We start from the raw sequence: 16,348 nt of genomic DNA, 5'->3' as shown, positions 1-16,348 counted from the left end.
CCATCACATTCTCTAATCTGGATTGGGGTGTAGGATACAAAGAAGTACTTTCCAGACTGAGGTTCAGTGAAGACAAAGAATCAAATAATCCAAACAATGATACAATAGTTGAGTAGACACCTGAACAGTTAAAGTTTCTGTCACTGGTACCATCTTCCAGGGGACATCTGGAAATTCAGGGTCATTTTTGACTGTCACAAGGAATGAAGGGTGCCAATGGTCTTCAGTATCTGAATGCCAGGGATGCAAAACATCCTACAATGGGTATAACAGTCAAGCACAATGAATGGTACCTCCCATATATCAATAGTACCTCCACTTACCAACACTGCATGACAAACTGGTCCTTGTGTACAGGTCCAGGGCTACAAAAGAAAAAGGCAATAGGGAAGATCCTTTTAAGCTCACTGCTTTTGAAACCTTACCTTATGCACCATGAGCTTTTGTGAAGCATCTGCCAGGCAAACATATGGCCCAAATCTATTCCTCAACATCCGCATCTAGATTTATCTCCAGGGCATGGATATGAGCAAGATTCAGGCCCACAGGCTATTTGTCCAATAAAACATGTGGCTCCATCCCAGCCCAGGCAGAGAGCAGACATAGGGCTATGCCAGCTGATTCTTGCACTAAGCAATTGAGAAAGTCTCAGAAGAAAGGAAATTGCAGTCATTGCAGAACTGAGCTGATGACAGTCACGATGAGCAACACCAAGGATTCTGCTGAGCATGGAGAAGATGGAAAGTCAGGTTCGTGGGAAAACCATTCTTACCACCTGTAAGCTCTAGGGAAATACCAGCATCCTGGTACTTCCCTCCTCTCCCTGTCCTCAAACATAACATTCCTCAGTAAAGGCCCAACATTCTTCAAAGAAGGCCTAATATTTAAGAAATAGCTAAAGATCAGGGTAGTTAGGAATCCAAAATTAACTCTATGTTGTAAGGCAGTCTTTATAAAACACTTAGCAGCATATGTTTGTTTTTCACTAAAGCCAGCCAAAACACTGATCTTCCAGTTTCCCATCTCTGTCCCTTTCCTATATAGTCTAAACATCTGGCCAGGAAAAGTATGATTGAAGATTAAATCTAATTCATGGGGCACTTAGTTTCCTCACTGATAATATTAAAGACCTCAATCTAGAAAAGGATAAGGAAAGCAAAACTATTTACAGAGTCACTGGGGATCTTCTTAATGATTATATCTTTGTTTCCCTAGATCTCTTTGACAATTATATAGGCAGCTGTAAAGGAAGAGTGAATGGACTGTCACAAGGCCTTAATACTTAGAGATATTAAACTGAATTATGTGCAAGAGCCAAAACCCTGTGATGGCAGTGGTATTGTGGGAGGCTGGGAGGGTGGTAATGTATGACTATGAGACAGGATCAAAACATAAAGCAATAGTGATGGCACCAATAAAATGATTGAAAATAAATAGTTATTGTTACAGAAAGGGCTATAAAAGGAAGATAGGTAAGGAACAAACAGGAGAATGGCAGACAGGGGGATAACAACTCTTGGCTTATGATACATTAACTGAAACCAGGAGATTTATGAAACAATCCTAGGATAAACTCTTTTTTACTTTAAAGGGAACTGTCATGAATTTTTCATGTACTTAAAAGTTGGATACTCTCCAAAGGATAGAAAAATTAAACAATTTGCATTAAAAATGGATAAGTCTAGCACTTCTAGCACATAGAAGACTTAGCTAATGTAGACCACCCTCCACCTCACCCCCAATTTACAAACATAAAAATGCTGGAGGAAATATATGGCTCACAATGAGATAATACTTCACATCCACTAGGATGGCTATTATCAAAAAATAACAAGTGTTGGTGAAGATGTAGAGAAATTAAAACCCTTGTGCACTGTTGGTGGGTAAAAGGTATGGAAATTCCTCAAAAAATAAAAAATATAATTATTGTATGATCCAGCAATTCCATTTCTAGGTATATACACAAAAGAACTAAAAGCAGGGAAACAGATATTTGTATACCTGCAATCATAGCAGCACTATTCATGGTAGTCAAGAGGTAGAAGCAACCCAACTGCCCATCAATGGATGAATAGATTGAAAAATGTAGTAGGTACATACAATGGAATACTATCTATCCTTAAAAAGAAAGGAAATTCTGATACATGCTACAAATGGATGAACCTAGACAACCTTATGCTAAATAAGCCACTCACCAAAAGACAAATACTATATGATCCCACTCATATGAGGTACTTAGTCAAATTCAGAAAGTAGGATGGTGGTTACCAGCAGCTGGGGTAGGGGAATGGGGAGATATTGTTTAATGGAATTTCAGTTTTGCAAAGGAAAAACGTTCTGGAGATAAAAGATAGTAACAATGGTTGCAGAACAATGTGAATCTACTTAATGCCAATGAACTGTACATTTAAAAATGATTAAAATGGTAAAATTCATGTTATTTATATATATATATATTACACAATTAAAATAAATAAATAGGAAAAAAAACTATATGGCTGAATTCAAAAGACAGAAAGGGAAATTTTCTTCAAGAGAAAACCGAAATAGAATGAAAAGCTCTAAATGTAAACTGTAGAAGCCAGGGAAAATAAGAAACTAGGTATAAGATCTAGTCTAGGTGTCAAGCTTTTAATGCCCACACAGAAAAAGGGCCACACTTGAAGGAAGGAGTTGAAACTAGGGCCCCTAAATGAAACAGGAGACTTGAAAAGGTACATATTCCGTGACACAAAAGCTGACCACACACCACCCACTTGCCAAGTGAAACGGCAGGAAAACTTACTCTGCTCAGGAATTCCATAAGAAATCTAAGCCCTAGGTCTACACCATGCTTGGGTGTGGATGATGAAATTATACTGAGGTTTTTTTTGTTTTTTTTGTTTTTTTAAAAAAAAGGTAAAAATGGGTCCCATGCTCTATAAATTGCCAATGGGAATATAAATTGTTATGACCCCTATGGAGGGGAATTTGGAAATACTTGTAAAAACAACAAAGTACAATAGCAGAAAACAATGGGATAATATTTGCAAAGTACTGAGAGAAAACAATGGATAACTCAGAATCCTCCACCCAGGTAATTATCACCCAATAGTAAGGGACAGTAAAAATCTTTTGAGGGAAGCAAAACTAAGAGAATTTTCCTGTCAGACTTGCACTAGAAACTCTAAGGATAAATATCAGAAAGAAAGAAAGTGACCCCAGAAGGAAGAAAACAATTGCAAGAAAGAGTAGTGAACAAACAAATAGGAAGCATACGGAAACTCTAAATAGGAACTGACTTAAAAAATAATAATTATTATTTTGACTAATTTGGGGGATTTAAATACAAGATGGAACTGAAATACTGAATAAGAATACATTAAAACAAGGGAGGAATGACTGTATTCAAAATGTTTGAAGGATGGGGACTGGACAATTACCTCACTTGGCTAGAGCCTGGTGTTCATAACACCAAGGTCAAAAGTTCAGATCCCCTTCCTGGCCAGCTGCCAAAAGAAAAAGAAAGGTTTAAGGACTTTGTATTGTTAGGGAAGAGCAGAGAGTTAACTATGGCTAACTATGTTAAGTATGCAAGGTAAAATTTTTAAATTAACCCTACAGTAATAAAAATAGAATATATTGTTTCCAAACCAGCAGAGGGAAAAGAAAGGGATAAACAAAATTGGGTTGATCCAACAGAAGGCAGTAAAAGAAGAAAAAGAATTAAAAAAAAAAAAGAAGGGTAAACCAAAAGTATCAAAATTTCACAACAGCAATAACTCCAATATATCAGTAATAATAAAAAATTAACTAAACTCATCAGGTAAAAGATATTGTTTGAATGAATTTTTAAAAATAGTAAAATCTAGCTTTTGGCTGTTTTTAGAGACTTACTTAAAACCTGAAAACAAAGAAAATAAAAGTATAGGAAAAATATACCAGAAAAATAGTGTCCCTTCCCCACCTCCCTCACCAAAATAGATCTAGCATCACTAGAGTAATATAAAACAAGGTAAGACTTTAAGGGAAAAAGCATCGTTTAATAAAAGATTTCTGTAAAAGCATAAATTATCAAAACAGACTCAAAAGAAAATAGAAAATCTCAGACCTAAAATAATGAAGAAAATTGAATCAGTAGTCAAAAATCTATCCCTTTCATTTAAAAAACTCCTAGGCCCAGAACAACCTATCAAGAAATAGATAACTTTCCATCTTACTGACTCAAATCATTCCAAAGAAAAGAAAAAGAGGAATAACTCCCCAACTCATTTTAGGAGGCTAATATATCATTGATACCAAAATTAGACAAAGAGAGTAGAACAAGTAAAATCACAGGCCAATATTTCTTTTTTTTTTTTTTTAAAGATGACCGGTAAGGGGATCTTAACCCTTGACTTGGTGTTGTCAGCACCACGCTCACCCAGTGAGCTAACCGGCCATCCCTGTATGGGATCCGAACCTGTGGCCTTGGTGTTATTAGTACCACACTCTCCCGAGTCAGCCACAGGTCGGCTCCACAGGCCGATATTTCTATGAACACATGTAAAAACCTAAATAAATATTAGCATTGAGTCCACCAATGTATAAAAAGTTAATATCACATCTTGTTGAATCTAAAATGTCACTGATTATAAGATGCATCATTACTTTATATACTAAGAAAGGAAAATGCTGTCACTTCAACCATGACATATGCTTTCTTATCTTTCATATATTTTATTTTATACTTACTGAAGAAGGTTTTTAGACTTATTTACACAGATTTTTATCATATATCATTTTTATGCATTTAAAACAAGGAAAACATAGGCAAAATAAGTAAGGTAATTCAAATCTTCTAAATCACTTTTCAGCTGAGAGTCTTTGATGTTCATTCTTGCCATCAAAAGGCAGTAATACATTTTGTAAAAAAAAAAGTCTCTTCTACTATCTCTGGTATTTTCTTCTAAGCCACTGAACACACATTTTGAAAGTTTGGATGCTGAAGTTTTCTTTAACTTATCAGAAGATGACAACAGAAAGTTTTCAGACAAGAACCAAGACATATTCCTTCCTCAAACGGTCTTTAAATGGTTGTTGACTAAAACACTAAGGGATTACAGGTGACCAAGTTCAAGCAACATCAAACAGATGATGTCATTGACTGTAAAACATATTCTAATTACGGAAATGTTAAAATGTGAAATATATGCATCTCTGAATTAATGAATATGGTATATCACAATCAAATAGGGTTTATCTCAGGAATGCAAGAATACTGTAACATTTTTAAAAATCTGTTAAAGTTGGTCACCATGTTAACAGATTAAAGAAAAAAACTCAATGTACACAGAAAAGCATTTGAAAGAATTCAACAATCCTCATTTTTTTAAAAAAGAAAACCTCTTAGCAAAACAGAAATAGAAAGAAAGAGAATTAACCCCATGTAGTTACCTGCCAAAATTTTGCATGCAGGCAGGAAGGAGGGAAAGAAAGAAAAGAAAGAAAAAAGAAAAAGTAAAATATTAAAAACATCCACTTTAAATTCAGGAACAGGATAAAGGTGACTGCCATCATTGCTTCTATATAATAATATACTTAGCCAGCTCGATGAAATAAGAAAACAGTAGAGGTAGTAGTAAAAAATTAGAAAAGAAAAAAAAGGGGGAGGGAGAAGGGAGGGAGGTTTTGGTGATGGGGAGCAATAATCAGCCACAATGTATATCGACAAAATAAAATTAAAATAAATAAATAAATATATATATAGAAAATAAAAAAAAAAGAAAAGAAAAAAAGAATTAAATTGTTATTACTCCTTGACAACTTGATTATCAACTCAGATATTTCAAAATAATCTACAGACAAACTATTGCAATGATAAGAGAGTTCAGCAAAGTTGTGGGATACAAAAGCCAATTATCAAAAACTTCATAGAGGGTCTACAGTGAAGGAACAAAACATTAAAAATATAACTTTTATAAATGATCCTATTCATAAAAGCTTCTAAAACAGGATACATAGGAATAAATCCAACCAAAGATAAACGCATTTTTATAGAAATCATTTAAAATTTTATTAAAAACAGAACAAAACATTTACTAATAAACTGAAGCACTTAGGAAGATATAAATGAAGTGACATAAAATATTTATGAGATGACAATTCTACCTGAAATAATTTATAAAATCATTGCCATCCCAATCAAAAAATATAACTCAATAAGCAGACTGTAAAATTCATATGGAAGAGGGAAAAGATCAGATCCAGAAACAGCTAAAAGAATTTTGAAGAAAATAAAGAAGAGACGGGAGTGGAGGACTCACCCTACCAGGAGGTATCAAGACATTTTATAATTTTAAGAATTAAAATAGTGTGGTATTGATGTAATGACAATCCACCAAAACAATGAAACAAAATATTTAAACCAGAAACAAATCCAAATAAGGAAACTCTGATCCATCCCTAATATAAAATTAAGTTAACAACATCAATACTGATTCATAATTGTGACAAATGTACCACACTAATGTAACATGTTAATAACAGAAGAAACTGTACATGAGGGTGGAGGGAGGGTAAAGGAACTATCTGTGCTTTCTGCTCAATTTCTCTGTAAAACTACAATTCCTATAAAAAAATTTTTAATTCAAAAAAAATTTTTAAAAAAACTTTAAATCCATAAAATAAGAAAATATCTTCATTATTGAAATAGGGAACAATTTCTAGAAGTAGAGAAGAATATATGTGAGAATATCTCATAAATATGAGATAATACATCTATATATCTATACCTTTACATTTCACACCAATTAGAAAGACAAAAAAAAAACAATGAAAAAAGTGGGCAACAATATGAACAGGCAATTTTATCGAACTGGAAATGGCCAATAGATTTATGAAACTATGTTCAATTTCACCAGTCATCAAGGCAACTGCTATTAAAATGAGACATAAATCTATATCCTTCAGATTGGCAAAAATTAAGTTTAAAAATACTAACTTGGCAAGGTTGTAAGGACATGGGAACTATATAAATTGCAGGGGAGAATATAAACTGGTATAATTATGTAGTAAATATAAAGATGAGGAGCCCTAAACCCCAGCAATTCCATTTTTAGGTTATAATTCCTAGAAACACTCTCACAGATGTGCCTGAGGAAACACATATAAAGAAATTTATCACAGTGGTGTTTACAATGATGTAAAATCACATACACCAAAAAGGGCCACCAATGGATAAATACATTGTAGTATAGAAATACACTAGAATATTCTATAACTGCTAAAATGAATAAATGAATAAATCTCAAAAACATTATGCGGGAAATAAAAGCAGCAAAAGTGTATCTACAGAATGATATTATTTATACATTTTAAAAACCCAAAAGAATTTACTGTCAGAGGTATATGCACGTATTAAAAGTAAAAAAAAAAAAAAAGTGAACAGGGATCAAAGATTACCGCTAGGGAGAATGGGTAGGAAAAGCATATGATGGAGATTGGGTGAGGGAAGGCGGCACTTTAACAACATCTGTACTTTTGCATTTCTTTAAAAAAAAGCTGAAGCAAACATGGCAAAATGCTACAATTTGTTAAAGCTAGGTAGAGCATACAAAGGTGTTTATTATATTTTCTGTCTTTTTGGTATATTTAAAATATTTCATAATTTAAACATTGTACACAGAAAAGGTCTGGCAATATGCACAGTATGCCTGTTTTAAAAGGCCTGCCTATGGAATAAAGACAGAAACTTAAAAAGGAGCTCTTTGTTTATAATGGAAAAAAATTAAAAACAGAATTAGTAAAATAAATTGCAGTATAGCCATACAATGAAATGTCATATAACCATAAATAAATAATAGTTTAGAAGTGTTATTATTGACTTGGAAAGATGTTGACAACATATTAAGTGGAAAAAAACAGGCTATAAAATTGTGGGCATTAAATTGTTAAAGGAACCTTCTTAAATTCTGTGCATAAACAGGCTGAAGTTCCATTAATGCACCTGCCGTATTTTAATCTCTTATCAACCTGCATCCATGGAAAGAAATTAAACACAAGGAGCCTAATAATAGTAAAAAGTAAAATAAATTAATACTAGCCTTTCAAACAGGAAAGGTATTGCTATAATACCTATACAAAACAGTTGCACCTGAAGCCAAAAACAACAATTTTCCCAGTATTGGTGCCAACAATCCCTGCTTTTCCAGATGAGACCTGTTCTATCTCACCATCTAGTCAGAGAGCTACAAGAGCTAGCACAGTAGCGTAAGTTGCAAAAGAGCCAGGTAAAACATAATAAACTATATATAAAATAAATAGAGTATTTTAAATCAATGCAACACAAAGTTGTACTCATACTATACTATACTCACTAAAGTGATGCCATATTTATAAGACGAAAGAGTGGCAGCGAGGAACTACTGAAGGAATTTTGAGAGGAAACAAAACATTGTGTCCTACTATATTTATACCCTTTGATAAGGTAAAAATTAATTTAGGTGCTCCAAAACCTGTGCTCCTTAATTTGATAGAAGTTGCCCCCAAAATCATAACAGATTCTATTTTATAACAACTGTAATAGCATACAATAAAGGGTGGGGAGTTAGAGCTCTTAGGGAAAATACTTTCAATACTATTAATTTACTGTGAAAATATTTGTGTTCTTTATACTTTGATAAAATATTTTTGAAACTGTTAAGACCAAAAGATATAAACTGCATTTACTGAGTGAAAATTAAGAAAGGCTCAGGCTATACAACAGTAGCTGGATGTAAGGTGTACTAAATCCCATCTTCTGGAAGAATTGATTTTGAATTTAATCACCCTCTGAGAGAAGACATCCCAGCTCGCATAATTTCATCAACCAGGAGAATGTTGGTGGCAATCACAGTGCTAAGGAAAAACATAAGAAGGTGAGTAAAGCCTAATAGTCTACCCTTACCTTCCCCGTAACTCCCCAGCCCCCAAAAATCTTCAGCTATAAAGGGTACTTTGTTCTTCAATGATGTTAGTGTGAAATTTTATGAGACAAAACTACTATAATACAAACATCACCCCTTGTATTCTAGTTTGAACTCTTTTGCTGATAAGGTGGAAGCAAGATTCATATTCCAGCAAAATGGAGCTTATTTTTAGCACATCATTTGATTTTCCCTACTATGCATCTGGTACTATTTCAGTAAAATTTCCTCTTTCCCTTTCCCCTTAAATAAACAATGCAATTACCCTTTCCTATAACTTGAATTGCTAGAACTAAAATATAGAAGGGACTATAAAATGACAGACGGTAGTTTTAACTGGATATGTACCTTTTCATACACTTCAGAATTTCTCCACTGTAGGGTTACAAAAGTAATAGAAAATTGAATGTGACCAATTATACCCCTAGAAGCCTTTCTCTTTATGTTAGTGCAAACTTACCAAGAGTGAAGAAGTTGTTTTTTCACACAATAATTATCCCAAATTCCTGCATCTGCGGCTACCATTGGCTCACCTGCAAAGCAAAAACAAAAGATTTTAGTACTACAATCTTGATATATTCTATTAATATTAATTGGCATATTCTAATATTTAGTATACTACCAAAAGTACTTTTGCCAAGGTCATCAATGACCTTTATGTTGTTAAATCCAACGGTTGTTTCTCAGGCTTCATCTATGAGCAGCACTTAACACAGTTGATCACACTCTCCTGGCTATTCTTTCTTCAGTTGTCTTCCAGGACACCATACTCCCCTGGTTTTCTTTCTTTTGCACTAGTGGCTCTTTCTCTGTTTACTTTCCTGGTTCCTCCTTTTCCACCCTGAGCTCTTAATGTTAGAGTACCCAAAGGTTCAGTCCTAGATCCTACTCTTTTCTCTCTACACTTACTCCGTAGGTGATCTTATCCAGTCTCCTAGGTTTAAACCATATATACCCTGATGACTCTCAAGTTTTTATCTCCAATCCAGACCTCTTTCTTGAGCTTTGGCTCCATATCTCCAACTGCCTATTTTACTTGAAAGACTACAGACACTTCAAACTTGTCTCTGCCAAAACTGAATGCTGATGTCCCCTCGCCCACAACCTGCTCTACATACATTCTTCTCCACTGCAGTTAAAGGCAATTCCAACCTTCTAGCTATTCAGTTAACTCCTCTCCACAGAGTGGAGAATAGCAAGAGTGATCCCTTCAAACAAAATTAGACAAGGTCGCACCTCTGTTCAAAATTGCTCCCTATTCTACTACACTAAAAACCAAAGTCCTTAGACTGGCCCACATGCCCCTGTATGATCTCACCTTCTATCACCTCTCTCACCTCCTCTCCTCCTCAAAAACATCAGACACTGGCTTTTCCACCAGCCATTTCCTCTCCCTGGAACACTTATCCCCAGTTCCCCACATGGCTAACTTCCTCACTTCCTTCACCTGTTTTCAATAGACATCTTTTCAATGAGGCCTACCCTGATCAATCTCTTTAAATTGCAACCCCCTCCCCACCTTCCTGTACTAGCATTCATGATCATCTTTATACTGCTCTTTAATTTTTTTCAAAGAATGTATTACTTTCTAAAATGCTAAATGCAGTTATTTACTAAGGTTATTATTTACTCCCTGCTTTCCCCCACTACAACATAAGCTCTCAAGAGCAGGTATTTGCATTTGTTTTGCTCTGTGTGGATCGTAAGAAGCAAATAATAAATATTTTCTTTTAAAAAGTTCAAAGGTAAACTAAAGTCACCAAAATTTAAATATTAAAGTCATTCAAACCTCCACTCCTTTACTATAAGATCTGGATCACTGAAGAATAACCTCTTTCTTTATTAAGCAGCTAATTTTTCTTCATTTTCTTACCTGTATTCAAATCTATGCCAACAAGTTGCTTTGATTCTGAATGCTCAGCTTGAACTTTTACTAGTGTTTCCTGTAGGTCATAACCAGAATTCTGAGCAAGAACCTTAATGAATTTAAAAAATAATAAATATATGTATGAAATGCTTTCAAGCACACACATGAATATCAAATATAGAAATAAAGTACTACCCTTTAGTCTTGTAATAACTCATCCATAATACAGTCATCATCTCCTTTTGAAAAATTCCATTCCTAATCTAAGTCAAATTATTATTGTGTCTATCTAGTAGTTTTTACATTTACTTAAGTGTTTCCCCTATGCACATCATACTAAATTATGAGAACATTAGAGCTCTGCAACTCCTACCCCATTACATTAATTTCCCTCCTTACAAAAGATTTTTTTCTTAATGTGGAAGGAAATAGAATAGTATTCTTGTTTCCTCTAGTCCCTCTAACCACACATCCTCCAGTTTTTCCAAGGCACTTGCTGAAGAAAGCCAGCATACTTGCAGCACCTTTGTGCTCCTCATCTTTATGAGGAAAGTCGTGATCTGTGGCAACAGGGATAAAGATATGTACACTCCAAACCAGGCTCACTTCCAAATGGTCCCAAACCACTGGCTGATGAGGAAAAAGGTACCATCAATGTATAGTGGGGTTACCAATTTGTGTCAACAACAGGATCATTACTTATTGACTTTGCTGCTTTGGGGGAAGGAAAAAATAGATATCGTATTCACAAAGATTATACAAATTATGGATAATTTTAACAGCAATTATCAAAGAGACTTTGCTGGCATTGTTAGTGATGTTTTCATTCATAGAATAGCATATTTGCAGTAGTTTTCTGTGTTTCTAAGTGGTCACAACCAAATTAAGGCAAAGAGAAAGAACTGGTAGTTCTCTGTCCCTTGGTCACAAAAAAAATGGAAAAAATCTGGTTCCTCTCCTTTTCTAGAATTATATTTGACAATGACAAATGCAAGCTAGTATTTGGGAATACTAAACAGCCCAAATCCTCACTTTCCACAATGTAAAGTGATGGCAGTTTGGATACCACCAACAAAATAAAGATCTACAGTAAAATAGAATTATATTTTAAGTTCTAAACTTCTTTACTATGAGCCATTTCTGAAAGAAACTTTTGGAACTACTTCAACTTTTGGAGCTCGGAAAAAGAAGCAAGGGGGTAATTTGACCATTTCATGAAGGTTCTACAAGGATTCTGAGCTGTTATCCCAAAAGTTTCCCTGCTTTAGTGGTAAAATGTCTAAGAGAAAACTGTATAAGGAAATGCCAATAAATACTTGTCTTTCTATTCTAGGCAATTTGCAGTTAAACACCTTTATGTCTAGCCAGTTGTTATTTGGCCATTAGGATAGCTGTACCTTGGGAATAATGAGTAAGGCATCAGCAAAAGCCTGGACTCCAAGACGAGCTCTTCCTTTTAGACTGTGCTTGTACTTAACAAGAGCTTCAGCTATTGCCACTTCAACAGCACCAGCCCCTGGAACCACACAACCTATGGGAGGACAAATAATGATTGGCAAGCACATGCCATGCAGAGAAAAAAGCAATCAGCTATTCAAGTGTATTCTATTATCTTGCCTACCTCTAAAATGTATTTAAATAGATACAGAAATAAAAAAAATAAAATGCCCAGCTCAGTAATTACTCAGTTGTCTTATGAAGCATCCTGACGTTATATGCCATTAAATAATTAAGTAAGGTACAGATAACTGCCTAGAAACCATTTATTCATTCTTTATTCTCTGGAAAATAAGAGTAGACATTTCTTTCACCTTTATCTTACTCTTTTATGATGACATTTAAGAAGTAGTTATTTATAATTTAAAGTGTCAGGTAACTGATTATAATATCTGATTTGAAAATGTTTTAGGCCAAGATAATTTGGCCACAATTTTGGTATGGAATTCTTGGGACTCAATGAAGTACTTGTTCTCTGTACTAGAGCAAAACTCAAACTGCTATCTGAAAAGAAATGTAGGTGGTCTAATTATTCTAAGTCAAGAGCTCCAGTTAAGCACATCAATTTTCACATCACAATATGACTCTTACATCTACTTATATGGTTTTATAAAGTTTATGACTCTTCCTAGAATCAGCAAACTTGCTTTAGAATCACCCATGTTTAAAACAAAATATACAAAAATAATCTCTCCTGTTATCTCCTATGATTTTAAAATTACTACCCCCTTTCTATGCTTTACTTCACAATATAATTGCTCAAAGAGTTGTTTACCTACAAGGTGATTACATCCTTATCTCCCATTCATACTTTTTAAAAAGTTCCTTGTTAAATATGGAATACACTCAGAATATTTATATGTATAAGGTATAAAGAATAAATGTACAAATAAACAAATGTACCTAAAACTTCCCTGATCAGCTTAAAAACCAGATTACTAGTACCTTTGAAAACTTCCCTGATCCCCTTCACCTGTGAAAACACAATATATCAAAATTTGTGGGATGCCACTAAAGTAGTACTTATAGAGAAATTCAGATCACTAAACACCTATATTAGAAAAGGAGAAAGTTCTCAAACCAATGACCTCAACTTCCACCTTAAGAAGCAAGAAAAGGAACAGCAAGTGAAACCTAAAGTAAACAGAAGAAAGGAAATAATAAAGATCAAGGCAAAAATTCATGAAATAAAAACGACAAATGTCAGAAAGGAGAAAAGTAACATCACTACAGATTCTATAGATACTAAAAAGGATAATAAAGGAATATTATGAACAACTTTATGCCAATAAAGTTGAAAACTTAGATTGGAGGTTAGCAAACTTTCTGCAAAAAGCCAGTTAATAAATATTTAAGGCTCTGCAAAAAGCCAGTTAATAAATATTTAAGGCTCTGTAGGCCACACCATTTATTTTGCAACTATTCAACTCTGTCAGTGCAGCACAAAAATAGCCACATAAACAAATGGGTATGACTGTGTTGCAATAAAACCACCAAAACCAAACCAGATTTAGCTCATGATCATCTCAATAGATGCAGAAAAAGTATTTGAAAAATCCAACACCTATTCTTTTTTTTTTTTTAAATGTCTCACCAACTTAGGCATAGAAGAGGACTTCCTCAACCTGATAAAAACCTACAGTTAATATCATACATAATGGAGAAAAACCAAATACTTTCCCTCTGAGATCAGGAACAAAGAAAGGGTGCCCACTATCTTCATCATTTCCACTCAAATTTATATTGGAGGTTCTAGCACATGAAATAAGGGGAAAAAGAAATAAAAGATCCAGGTTAGAAAGGAAAAGTAGAATTGTCTTTATTAGCAGACAACACGATCATTTATATAGACAATTCAACAAAATCTATAATAAAGGTACTAGAACTAACGAGTTTAGCAAAGTTGGAGAATTCAAGATCAATATACAAAAATCAACTATATTTTTACATGCTAGTAACTAACAATCAGAAATTGAAACTTTTAAAATACCATATACAATAGCATCAATATATATTAAATACATGAGGACAAATCTGATGAAAGAAAAAGTGTCTGAAACTCATATACAAAAAACTACAGAATTGCTGAGATAAATTCAAGAGGGCCCAAAGTAAATGGAGAGAAATATCATATTCATGAGTTACAACACTCAATATTAAGATCATGATTATCCCCAAATTGATCTAAAGATTAAATGAAGTTCCAATCCAAATCCCAGCAGCCTTCTTGGTACAAATTGACAAGCTGATTCTAAAATCATATGGAAATGCAAAGAACCTAGAATAATCAAAATAACCTGAAAAACAACAAAATTGTGAAGGTTAACACTACTAATTTCAAGACTTACAAGGCTGTAACAATCAAGACAGGATGATATTAGCATTACAACAAATAGATCAATGGAACAGAATAAAGAGCACAGAAATAGAACGACACAAATATGGACAAATGATTTTCAATAGTGATGAAACAGGGCTGAAACAATTTGATACCTATATATGAAAAAATGAAGTTGGATCCATACCTTGCACCATATACAAATATTAACTTAAAATAAATCATAGACCTAAATGTAAAACTTAAGACTATAACACTTCTAGAAGAAAACAAAAAAGAAAATTTGGGGGACCCTAGGTTAGCTAAATATTTCTTAGATACCACACCAAAAGCATAACCCAAGAAAGAAAAATTAATAAATTCGGCTTCATCGAAATTAAGAACTCTTTGAAAGACACTGTTAAGAGAATAACAGAATAAGCCACAGAGAAGAAGAAAAATCTGCAGATCATATATCTGAAAAAGCATTTGTATCCAGAATATACAAAGAACTCTCAAACTCAACAATAAGAAAACAAACAACCCAGTTTTTTTAAAGGCCAAAAGGTGTGAACAGAAACTTCAGCAGAGATACAACGGTACTTCAAAAGGTTTGTGGAAAAATGGAATTAAAAGTTCAAATGATATTTCTATGAACTTTTTGAAGACCCCTCATATATGGATAGGAAATAATCACATGAAAAGATGCTCAACGTCAATGATCATTAGGAAACTGCAAATTAAAACCACAGTTCTTAATTTTTAATGCAAATTAAAACCACAGTTTGTTTAATTTTTAAAAGGCTAAAGTTAAAACGACTGACCATATCAAGTATTGGTGAGGTGGCCAACCAATCAGAACTCTCGTACACTGCTGGTGGGTGTATAATGGTAGTTTGCAAAACAGTTTGGCAGTTTCTAAAAAGCTAAACATAGACCCACCATAGCCATTGCATTCCTAGGCATTTACCCAAGAGAAATGAAAACATACGCATGTCAATAAAAAGACTTACACACAAATGTTCATAGCAGCTTTATCTGTAATAGCTGAGAACAGTAAATAACCAAATATCCATCAACAGATGAATGAATAAATGTAGTATATAGTACTCCCCCCTTATGTGCAGTTTCACTTTCTGCAGTTTCATTTACCTGCAATCAACCAAGGTGAGTACAGTATAGTAAGATATTTTGAGAGAGGGAGGAAGGGAGAGAACATATTCAAATAACTTTTATTACAGTATATTATTCTATTTTATTATTAGTTATTGTCATTAATCTCTTACTGTGCCTAAGTTAGAAATTTAACTTTATCATAGACATGTATGGAAAAAAAATAGCACATATAGGGTTGGGTACTAGCCATGGTTTCAAGTAACCACTGGGGAACCTGGGATGTATCCCCAGAGGATAAGAGAAGACTACTATATTCACACAATTATTTAGCAATAAAAACAGAATCAACTATTGATAGATATAATAACATAACAATACCTTCAATGAATTTCAAACTAATTATCTCTATGTAAAAGAAGCCAGACCAAAAAAAGAATACATACTGTATTATTCCATTCATATAAAATGTTAGAAAATGCAAACTCATCTCCAGTGACAAAAAGCAGATCAGTGGTTGCCTGGGGATAGGATGGCATGGGGAGAGGCAGGAGGGAAGAATTATCAAGAGGCATGGAGGAAACTTTTTGGGATGATGGATATATTCAATATCTTGATTAAGATGTTGGT

At 33.9% G+C, this 16,348-nt stretch overlaps 1 protein-coding gene across 3 annotated transcripts in view; it reads right to left on the bottom strand.

The window, feature by feature from the left end:
• Nucleotides 1-8,783: 8,783 nt before the first annotated feature.
• LOC134388060 (T-complex protein 1 subunit zeta-2) overlaps nt 8,784-16,348 on the bottom strand; it is a 29,603-nt gene continuing 22,038 nt past the window's right edge. For all 3 annotated transcript variants that reach the window (XM_063110803.1, XM_063110804.1, XM_063110805.1), the window contains 4 exons: nt 12,189-12,322; nt 10,798-10,900; nt 9,385-9,457; nt 8,784-8,856 (listed from right to left, as the gene is read on the bottom strand). In XM_063110803.1, the coding sequence (XP_062966873.1) occupies nt 8,784-8,856; nt 9,385-9,457; nt 10,798-10,900; nt 12,189-12,322 (383 nt within the window). The remainder of the gene's footprint in view (nt 8,857-9,384; nt 9,458-10,797; nt 10,901-12,188; nt 12,323-16,348) is intronic.

The sequence above is a fragment of the Cynocephalus volans genome, chromosome 10, assembly GCF_027409185.1.
Source record: "Cynocephalus volans isolate mCynVol1 chromosome 10, mCynVol1.pri, whole genome shotgun sequence".
Lineage (NCBI taxonomy): Eukaryota > Metazoa > Chordata > Mammalia > Dermoptera > Cynocephalidae > Cynocephalus > Cynocephalus volans.
The sequence above is the reverse complement of the archived record's forward strand: the minus strand, read 5'-3'. Positions and strand labels throughout refer to the sequence as shown.